This window comes from Bidens hawaiensis, unplaced genomic scaffold (assembly GCF_021521415.1).
Source record: "Bidens hawaiensis isolate Kalapana, Puna unplaced genomic scaffold, B.hawaiensis_p1.1 tig00008096_1, whole genome shotgun sequence".
NCBI classification, from domain to species: Eukaryota; Viridiplantae; Streptophyta; class Magnoliopsida; order Asterales; family Asteraceae; genus Bidens; species Bidens hawaiensis.
Genome location: NW_027491573.1, coordinates 425680 through 436936, shown reverse-complemented (window position 1 = coordinate 436936; position 11257 = coordinate 425680). Strand labels below are relative to the sequence as shown.

General features: G+C 36.4%; 1 protein-coding gene across 1 annotated transcript; it reads right to left on the bottom strand.

The window, feature by feature from the left end:
* Nucleotides 1-6223: 6223 nt before the first annotated feature.
* Nucleotides 6224-9083, bottom strand: LOC143637014 (protein IQ-DOMAIN 21-like). Its single transcript, XM_077104479.1, has 4 exons — nt 8853-9083; nt 7592-7903; nt 7138-7455; nt 6224-7028 (listed from the first exon to the last, which is right to left on the bottom strand). The coding sequence occupies exons 1-4, from the start codon at nt 8940-8942 to the stop codon at nt 6399-6401; spliced, it is 1350 nt and encodes a 449-aa protein (XP_076960594.1). The 5' UTR covers nt 8943-9083; the 3' UTR covers nt 6224-6398.
* Between the last annotated feature and the right edge of the window lie 2174 nt (nt 9084-11257).

Sequence of the window (11257 nt, the reverse complement as noted above, 5' to 3'; positions counted from 1 at the left end):
ATACAAAAATCCTTTTTATTTGTCAAACTTTGATCATCCCCTTTCATGATCCAACCATTTGGATACAAGGTTCATATGAATTAAAAGAAAAAGAAACATATAAACATAATAATCTACTCACTTTGCTTGATCAAATGCTTAAACCCTTGTTTACTAATAATCACCAACTTGTTTGTTTTGAAGATGATACTTAAAGATGATTGTTTGTATGAAAGAAAATGAGAGTATGTGTGTGTGTGTGAGTATCACATCCAAAGAGAGAGGAAAAGGGAAAGGAAAAGGTGTTGGCATCCAATAGTTGTAACCTCCTTGTTATTAACAACCCCTTTATGATTGATTTAATGAATATGATACTTAGGTTATCTTTTATTTATTTATCTGTGACATGGTACATAATTTAATAAACATTTCCTATGTAACATAAACTAAGGTTCCATTTAAATAATAAACATGTTACATGACATACAATATAACCTATTTAATCATTTAGCTTACTTACAATCACATCATCATGTAATAACCATAATATAACATATTAATCACATAGCACATTATACTTATCATACATGTTATATGACATGTTTATTATAACATGCAAGGCGAGTTTATTATCCTAGTTATAATTAGTCACTTATCCTTGTTTAAGTCACCAATGACACGTTGACTTAAATATACGCATACATGACATCACATGTACAAGAGTTCATACTCATAGTTAACAGAACTAACTGAGTTTACTGACACAGTCAACAGGATTTAACTGGGTTTAGTTAACAGAGTTAACATGAAATTTGCAATTGTCACAATATCCTACAAAAACACACTTCTCGGCACATGGATCGAGTTTTGTTCGATTGCTTTTGGGTATGTGGACAAAGGCAGAGCATCCAAATATACGCGGTTGTAGTGTAAGGGTGGGTGGTAGGTTGGTAAATTCTGAAAGAGCCTGGAGAGGGGTTTTTAGGTCAAGGGTCTTTGTAGGCAGTCGATTAAGAAGATACGTAGAAGTAGCGAGGGCTTCGGGCCAAAACGACGTAGGCACTTGAGATTCAATTACTAAGGCACGGGTTATCTCTAGGAGAATACGATTTTTTCGCTCGACAGTGCCATTTTGTTCAGGAGTGCGAGAGCACGATGTTTGGTGAATTATTGCTTTTGTTTGACAAAACTGTTTCATTGATTCGTTTACGAACTCTCCACCATTATCAGATCGAAGAATTTGGATATTTGTTTTAAATTGTGTTTGTATCATTTTATAAAACATAGTAAATTTATCAAAAACTTCAGATTTATGTTTTAAAAAATAAATCCATGTCATACGAGTGCAATCATCAACAAACAGAACAAAAAAACGAAAATTTTGACCTCCAAGAACTTTTGCTGGTCCCCATACATCCGAATGGACAAGGGAAAAAGGTAAATCAACTCTCGTATTATTGAATTTAAAAGTACGTCTATGGCTTTTGGCCATGCACAAGTTTCACAACTTAATGGTTTGTTTAAAGGAAATAACTTTGGAAATAAAATATGTAAATAACCAATAGATGGGTGACCTAATCTCCTATGCCACAACCACGCTTCTCTATTGATAGTTCCATGCGCAAGCATCACAGTACCGTGTTGAGTCACTTCTTCCACATAGTATAATCCATGGTTTTCAGTGCCACGCCCAATAATCTCTCCCGTCCGAATATCTTGTAATTTACAGAAGGTTGGGTGCATTAAGACGGAGCAATTTAATTCTTTTGTCACATGACTAATAGACAAAAGTTTATGTGATAAAGAAGGAACATAAAGACAATTTGAAAGTTTTAAAGTAGGTGAAATTTCAATGGTTCCTCCCCCTTTTACAGGAACCACTCCCCCATTCGCGGTTTTTATGTGATTAATTTTTGGTTTAGAATTTGAAATTATATCGGATAATTCGAAGGTCATTGTGTCGGCAGCACCGCAGTAAAAAATCCATGATTTACTTAAATTTTTATTGATTCCAGCCATATTAACTTCTCCCCTATTTAGGTTATTTTCGTCAAAAAAATTGGAATCTCCAGGGGGTTTATTTAAAAAATCATATTCTTGAGATTTGTTTCTTAAAAAATCAGGTTCTTGAGGATTTTTTAAGGAACAACTATTTTCTTCAGGGGCTAAATTGAGCAGTTTTTGAACTGTGGGATCAATAAAATCAAAATTGCAAATACAAGGGTTTGAGGGTATTCTCTCAAACCCATTACCTCTTTTACCGATGTCTGAATCTGATTTCTCCATGGCACCTCCTTCAATGGCAGAAGCTACACCACCAAAGCCACTATGGCTGTTATTAATTCCGGTGTTACTGGTTTCTGTGTTGCCGACGACGCCAGCTGTCTTTGCACCTTATTTATTCGATTTTTTGTGCCCGTCGTTCCACCATTCAGGGAAGACAACGAGTTTGAATCACTGCTCTCTGGTATGTTTTGACATCCCGCAATGAGTGCATTTCAGTTTTGTCTTATCAGTCCGGGATGATGAAGCATTTGAACTCTTGTAACCCGATTTGCCCCTTGACAGAAACCCTAGACCCGTTGGCAGCCAATCCTGCCGCCACCTCGTTTTGAGATGATGAAGTGTCTATGACGTTTCCTAGTATACCTTGATGCGCCATCTCTTTTCGAACGGTTGAGTAGGCACTCTCTGTCGAGGGTAACGGGTCGCATCTGAGGATTTCGCGTTTGATGGTATCGTGTTGTCGGTCAAGGGCATTGAGGAATTGAAAGAGTTTTTGTTCTGACCGAATTTTATTGTAGTTTCCGATGTCGGTTGTGCATGTCATGGGGTTTGGATCTCGTCTTTCGATTTTACCCCACACACCTTGCATAACAATCCAGAAGTCTTATAGTCGTGTTCCATTCTGTTTAAACCCGTTTGCTTTTACGTGTAAATCAAACGTTTGCAACTTGTCTTTCCCGCTACTGTGAGTAACTGCCAATGCATCCCACAAAGTTTTGGATGTGGGAAATTCGGTTAGGTTACTTGTAAGAGCGGGCTCGATATTCTGTATTAACCATGAGAACACAACTAAGTCATTTTGTTCCCATTGTTTATACGCTTCATCGGTAGGTTCCGGTGGTGCCGGGTTTCCTAATAAGTGGCTCAAAAGTGATTTTGATTTCCCCCCTATGGCGACTCGAATCATTCGAGCCCATAGGGCATAGTTTTGACTGTTTAGCTTGAGACTAATTTTCAAGCTATCAGAAAGATTTTGTTTTTGAGGTTGGTTTTGGCCATTGAGATCCTCGTTATTGTTGTTCCCGGACATGGTGTTGTTCTGCAACTAAAGGTTTGAGAATGAAGGAATATGAAGTATGGTTTGACAAGGTTGAATATAGGTTAACAATGGTAGATGATGAGCAGTTTGATCCTAAGACCATAAACGCTGCTTTGATACCATGTTGTCACAATGGAATTCAAGAGATTCAAAGATTGTTTATTGGTTGTATTGTTGTTTTACAGAGATAAAAGGAAAAACAAATAAATAGAAAGACTATCATCTTAAACATGGAAAAAATAATAAAATAAAGGGTGAATCCCATGATTGTTGGTGTTAACGGTCTTGTATTGCTGTGAATGAGCTGTGCTATCTTCCAATAAAGGAAATGATGATATTTGCTGATCCTTGAATGTATTATTAGTTATTTTATTTTCTAACATAATCCTATCTTTTGGTTCGAGTTCCTTCACCTCATTGCAGAGCGCGGATAACGCTTGCTAGCTTTACTTATTATACCTATTCATAATCTTATCGAATGAGTATTCATCATCACGCCAAAAATAATTATTTATGTTCCACATCTCAATTTATAATTTACACAACCGAAAATTTAAGATGTTGCACACGACCCACCTCAACTACATGTCGATAGGATTGTTGAGCTTATGCTCCAAAGCGACCCAACGACCCTTATATACATATAGTTTTATATTGATTAGTGATAAAACCCGAGTAGTTAGTAGTTTGTTGCATACCTTATTAGTTCTTATGGCACCGAATTGTTAATTATTATTTTGTTATACTGATCCTCAATTATTCATTAAATGCTTTGTAATAACTAAAGCTGGACGAACATCCAAAGGGTAACTTTTATTGTCTTCATTAGTTCATGAATAATTTTAATGGATTACTCTGTGTGTAACAAATGATGATCAATTTGATGACCTGTGGATCAAATGGGTCCTGTAGTCTAGTAGTATTAACTTATTAAGGAAATGCGTCTTCCTATCCGATTGAAAGTTCCAGTTTCATGATTGTTAAATATAGGGTTTGGATTAAATATAAATAAAATTAACGTGCTAAACGTGAGAATCAAGTAGAGTAATTATATATACAAGTAGAGTAATTATGTAATTACTCTATGATTTAATTACATAATTACTCTACTTGTATATATAATTACTCTTCTTGATTCTCATGTTTAACACGTTAATTTTATTTATACGTTAACCTTCCACATTAAATATATAAAAGAGTTTAACAAATAGGAAGCACTTAATTTCAAAAGCTAATGTAGACATTAACTATAGGAACAAATGTATTATTTATAGTTATATATACCACAATCTTGCTTGCATAGTTTTTTTCCTAAACTCTTGCCGCTAAACTTTTAAATATTTCTGTTGGCCTCTCAAAGTTTGATAACTAATACATTATATATCTTACTTTTATTTTAATTTTTTAAATTTTGGCAACCCAACTTATAAAACCACGGGTAAAAACGGTTGGCTTTTATATTTTGATCATAAAATTTTCAACTTTTGTATTCCTAGACGGCACTGTAACAAACTGAATTGACATGCGCCGCGTCTCTGCCACAAAGCATCAGTTTAAAGCAACTAAAAAGAAATAGTTTGGATTCTTTCAGGTTTTCGGTGAGATAGCTAGCAAATACGTTAGGGGTCCTTGGCAAATGAAGTTCAAGCCAACGGGATGCGACTTTTATTAAACCCAAAAAATTGTATGTTACAAAAGAAAAAAAAGAATATAGATGGTTTATTAGGTACATCACGTGACTCAGTGGCTCAATGGTAGAGTATTCATTTTACTAGTGAGAGGTAGGGGGTTCAAACCTCACTACCACCAATTTATATGGAAGATATGAGGGATGACCCTGGCTTGCCAGGGTTCGAGTCCTGATCTCACCCGGTTTTACCGGCTCCTCGCTGTCGTGCCGTTTGGCGGGCGTGGGGGTCGGGTTTTATCCGGTGAATCCCTCAATAGGTGGACCGCTAGGGGCTCCGTCCGTCCGGACTAGTGGCCGGCTCGGGCTACCTTTAGCCAATGGGGGTCGCGTACGGAGTACCCGACGTTACTTAGTTGGCCGTTAAAAAAAATGTACATCACGTGACATTCACATGGGATACCCAATCTTCTCTATATGTCCATCCACATCAGTACATCCGACACTACAGGATACATCCAAAGGGACTTTGGTAAACCTCGATCCCCATGTGATTTAACAGTCACTGTCCTAGGATTTTCTTTTTACTGTTTCAAGCATTTTTATTAAACTTGCGTACGTAAACAGTACATAAAAAACATATATAGAATGTTATAAGGCAAACACAATCTTTTGATGGGCCTAAAGCAAATTCTACAATCTTGGCCTAAAGATAATTTGTTTTGCTTTAGTTTTTTTTTTAACGACCAATAAATAAAACCCGGCTATTTTGGGTAATTCAAATTCAATGACAAAAGGCAATCTCAAATGCTCGTGATCTCAGATAGCGTTATGTAGTCCAAGCCCATCATCTCCTGTTTCGAGGAAAAAACTATCGCATAAATATCCACTACGGTAAAACCTGGATTGGGATCAGATTCAAACTTAAAACCTTGAGTCCCTTATCTCAAATCTTTATTTCCCCTCTAATGCTAGTTGAGGTAAAACTAATTGATTTTCATTTTTTTCCTTAGTAGCATAACATGTGGGAATGCAATCATACTCGTTGTTTCCAATTTCTAAAAGACACATTCACACATATTTTACCACTTGAGTGAGTTTTAATGAAAATAAAACTCAACATATATAGTGATCCTATGTTTTTACTGTAAAAAATTGACAATCAAAAGAAGTTTTTTATTTTTAATTTTTCACTTTTTAATGTTTACTATATGGTCCGCCGTGTAGAACATATATTCCTAAAGTTAAAAAACCACTGAAAATACAAAAAAATAACACTTAGTTTAATAAACTTTTAAACAAAAATGCAACACCATTTAACATATAACAAAAGCGAACATAATTATAAGTTATGAAAGTGGCAACAAGTAAAACAGGTATTAACAGTTTTGAAAATGAAAATGTATCACACAAAATATTATTAAGGCTAGGTAGGTGGTATTGTCACCATATAGGCATATACCACAATCATCCAAAATGGTGTCTCCACCCATACCGACTCGTTGACCCATCATCACCTCCACTAGAATCAGGGCTGTACCCCGTTGACCATTTTGACTGACCTCGAACACCACTTGCCCCATTCACATATCTTTTCGGGTTCGGGCTCGGGCTCGGGCTTCTCGGGATCTGATACATTAAGTTCCCTCCCGAACTTGACGTGTCGAAAGACAGCCCATTACCCGTTTTCTTAACGGGTTGGGATTTTTGCTTTCCCGGGTTTTGGGCCCGGACCTTGGCTTTGGCTGATTGGGTTGGGGCCATATAGCTAGGGAAATAATCAGAGCCCGATTGGCGTTTTGACTGAGAGTGTTGGGCCGAGTCTAGTGTCTCCCCACTGAGTCGACCCGCGGTTATGTAGTCTGAGCTTAAGGGTGTGACGAGGTCCATTTCGACTGTTTTAACTGACACGTCATCATTTGTCGCTTGGGTCAGGTAGGACCCGTCATGGGGCCCGGTGGGCCGGGCCCCATGGTAGGGCTGGGACGCCATCCAACTCTCGAGCCAGTTCCATCCCCATTGTTGTTTTCCATGATCATTGGGATATAACATAGTGTTATCAGAGTCTGGATGTATGAAATGTTGTTGTTGCTCTTGCTGTTATATTATTTCCATAGTTAGACAATACGATTTAATTTATTTTTCGTTTTAATTATCTTAAATGTAGCATTATATATAGTTGATTGATAATACATAAATGACTAACCTGGTAGGCAAATGCGTAAGCAAGAGCGCGCTCTCTTTTCATCTCGGCATCATGTTTCCTCAGCGTACTTTCTTTTTTGATCTTCTCAATGTCTTGGATCCGGCTTTCACGTGTTTTTGTTGGTTTTTCATCTTCCACGACTTTCTTCTGAAGCTTTTCATGTGTCAACTCTAGTCTGCGTGCACGCACTCTGGCCTGCACGCGGACTAGAGCTTGCATACAACGCATTGTCATTTGAGCTTGCTTTCGCACGTTATGTCCCCTCACAAGTGCCTGCAACCTCACTAGCCCCTTTAATGCACGTAAAGCGCGCCTAGACTGCAAGTCAAATCACACTTAGCCAAATTAGTACATTAGTAATTAATGACAATAAACAAACAAATAAAACGTACCCAGTAAATATAACTCATAATAAACATAGTAATCCTAGTAACATAAATACACAAATACTTACTAGATATCCTCTATAGTATGATTGAATGAGAATGGCGGCTCTTTCTTCCTTGGTGTGACGGCTATAACCCGCCAAACGGACAACTTTAGCTGCCGCCTGAGCAGCAGCAGCTGCTGCTTCGGCGGCAGCTGCAGTGGCCACCACCACTGCAATGGCATGATTTCGATCGTCCCCAACTTGAGACAACCGGTCACCATCACTTTCCTCATTGGTGATATCAGGTGAAGTCTCCGCTGGAAAATGCTCAAACGTAACAACCTCGGGCGTGTCTTCTTGCCGTCTTTCAACCACATTCTCCTTGCGAAAAACATTCTAGAAACACTCACGATCCGGTTAATTCACATAATAAAACTCGACAAAAATCAAATAATATCGCGTAAAATCTAGTAATTAGGGGATTAAGGGGTGATTGTGATGAAACATAAGATGCACATGCATTAAGGGACATGGATGATGTGATATCATAGGTGGCATGATGGTTATATCTCATAAAGCTTAACAACAAATTGCAGGGCCAGATAACAAGGTGGAAAAGATGGGGGGACCATATATTGGTCATAGTAGTAAATGTGGAACCTCCATGAAAAACAAAAAGGACAAAGATCACATGATTAATGAAAGAGTTAGATTGAAGAAAAAGCAATGTAGATTCACTCCATAACCTACTTTCATCCCAACAAAGTTAATAATTAGGTGATTAATTAATTATTTAGACCAAAAGTTCTTATTGTTAAAAGAAAGATTACAACATTTAGAGTTTTAACCCCAAATGTCTAAAATATCCAATCACATGAAGATCAAACTATGAATCATTGAAACATTACACTTTTTGATACAAGAAAAAAATCAACTCTAAAGGTGATTAAAACATCACATTCAGATTTTGATTCCAGATTTTGGTAAAATATCCTATCATCAGATGAAGATCAAACTAATGAAGATTTGCAAAATTATTCTATTTGACATAAATCTTCATAAATTTGCACACAAAACCAGTAAAAATGAACTCTAGTGGTAATTAAAACATCACATTTAGATATTAACACTTTGAAATTCTTAAACATGTTAACAAGTCAACCCACTTTTTAACCATCCGTGTTTTAAACGGATCATGTTCGGGTTGACCTGTTTAAAACAGAAGCCGGCCCAAAACATATATTTTTTTCGTGTTGTATGAGGAATTTGAAAACCTTTTGTTTCATATAAATCTATAATCACTATTCATAACTTCATGAACAAATGTTAATAACTATCAACTGACCTTGTCATTATGATTATTATTACTATCCTTGTTGGAAGGTTTGAAGACCTTTTTCACCGTGGAGAACCATCCGCTACCTTTCTTTCCCATTTTCAGGTTTGAAGATGAAGATGAAGATGAAAACTCAGTGTGATTGTGTGTTGATCTGTGTCTTGTTGTTGATATTAGTTATCGGTTTCATAGTTAGAGAAAAGAAAAGAAAAGAAATGAAGTTGCAAGTTGTGACAATGAAAACTGAAACAGGAGAGGGAGAGAGAGAGAGAGAGAGAGAGAGAGAGAGAGTAGTAGTAGTAGTAACTGCTAGGCGCGGAAATGGCGTTGGTTTATTAATCGTTATCACGAGTGGGTAGGTTTGGATGTTAATTGCTCTCTCTCTCTCTCTCTCTGACTAGAGTGACTGCCTCCAAATGCACTCAAAACATCTTTATATATATGTTTTTCATCACAACTATTATTATTATTTATATTATAGATATTTTCATATTGAACATATGACTATGAAAGTTTAAGAGAGAGAATTATTTCATTTGGTGTATATTTATAGATGCCTCTATTCTTCTACTATGAATAATTATTTAAAAGAAACACAATGGTCGATGTCATGATGTACTATGTCTCTCACTACAAAAGTAAGATATTTTATAGTCGGGTAAGTTGAAATGCTAAAACTCTCGTATCAAAAGTAAGGTTTAGGTTTGGCTAGAGTGATCACTACCTTCAAACTCAAAAGACTATATGTGATTTTCATGACAAATTATTTATATTTCGAATAAAACTATGAATATGAAAGTAAGAGATATCTAATTAAATCTTTTGGTGTAAGATGCCTCTATTATGAATAAATTATTTAAGTGGTCATTGAATTAATAACTATAAACACGCACCAATTAGTTGTACATTACTTGTCTTAAAATTACTAAGAGTTATGAGATTTGATACACAACAGAAAGACAACAGTCGATGTCGTATTGCACTTACTAACTCTCACTACAAAAGTAAGGAATTTTATAGGCGGGTAATTTGTCGGCAATCACTTGATGAAGATGGTTAATGTTGGAAATCCGTCGGAAATTAGGACATATATAATTTGATTATCAACACATATTACGGACATGTCGTCGACATTCTAGTTAGCGATGGAACACCGACAACTAATTGTAGAAGTCAAGTACTTTTTCTGATAGATTCCCCGTGTACCTGTATCGAAAAATTACCAAAGAGTTTGTTGCCTATAGTTTGTTTGAAAAGTTACCAACGGTGGTTCCCTACATAACTCAATGACAATTTTCATTATTTTATAAGAGCTAATCATAAGATATTTCAATTTCATGAGACTTTAGAATAGTTTGAAACTAGGTAGCATACTTGGCGTGTTATGCTAAGATGATGATATTGAATATTGATACTCGTATAGCTTCATACTCGTTACTTCCTGTTTGTGACGCGAGCATATAATGTATATATGTGTGGACCCTCGGGTGGGCAAAAGTGAAATTGACGTTATTTTATTAATTTCATGAAAATAACGTTAAAAGTGGCGGAAAGTTAATCAGACATCATGTGGTGGCGTTGATAGTCAAAAGACAAGGGTGCATGCACCAATCGGCTGGTGTCCCGATCGTTGAGTGTTATGTGTCTAATGTCCAAGGCTTGATTTAAAACTACTATCGAGCCGGGGGTCTCACTGGAAGAAGTCTCTCTATTTCTACGGGGTAGATGTAAGGTTGTCTACATCTTACATCCTTAGACTCTACCATAGCTTTGCTATTTATGAGATATACTGAGTACGATGATGATGATGATGATAATGTATAGCTGATGAATATGAAGATGAAGATGAAGATGAAGAAGATGATTGTCTTTTTCAAAAGACGAAATTCATTTGAAACTCATCTTTGGAGATGAATTTCAAAAAAACTTAAAAAACCATAAATTTGAAAACTCACGTTGGAGACGAAAACAGGTTGAAACATCACGTTAAAGTTGGTTTTTATCAGGTTAGATTTGATGTGAAAAGTAATGTTTAAGACGGATTTGAGATGAAAACTCGCGTGGTAAGTGAGAAGGCTTGACAAATGGCAGTTTTTGTTTGGTCTACGGAATATCACGAGGAAATTCCCAATATCACGTGGAAGTTGGATTTGGAGGGCTATTTTGGGAAAATAAAATCTCACGAGCTATTTAATAGTTTCCCTCTCTTCAAAAGGGCTATTTAGGGAATTCTCCCTTTTTTTATCCACTCTTTCCAATCGACATAAAATCAAGCACTACAACTAGAGCACTACAAATACGATAATGAATTAATGGAATCAAATAAGTCATCCTTTTCAGCTTCTCGATATCCGAAAACCTTTCAATTTCGAAACTTCCAAATAGCCCACCAAGTAGTACAAATAATCGCCACA

Coding starts and splice junctions, on each gene's coding strand:
- LOC143637014 (XM_077104479.1), bottom strand. CDS start 8,942: ATGGGAAAGAAAGGTAGCGGATGGTTCTCCACGGTGAAAAAGGTCTTC. Junction 7,904..8,852: donor ATAATAATCATAATGACAAG/GTCAGTTGATAG, acceptor GAGTGTTTCTAG/AATGTTTTTCGCAAGGAGAA. Junction 7,029..7,137: donor CTTACGCATTTGCCTACCAG/GTTAGTCATTTA, acceptor ATAATATAACAG/CAAGAGCAACAACAACATTT.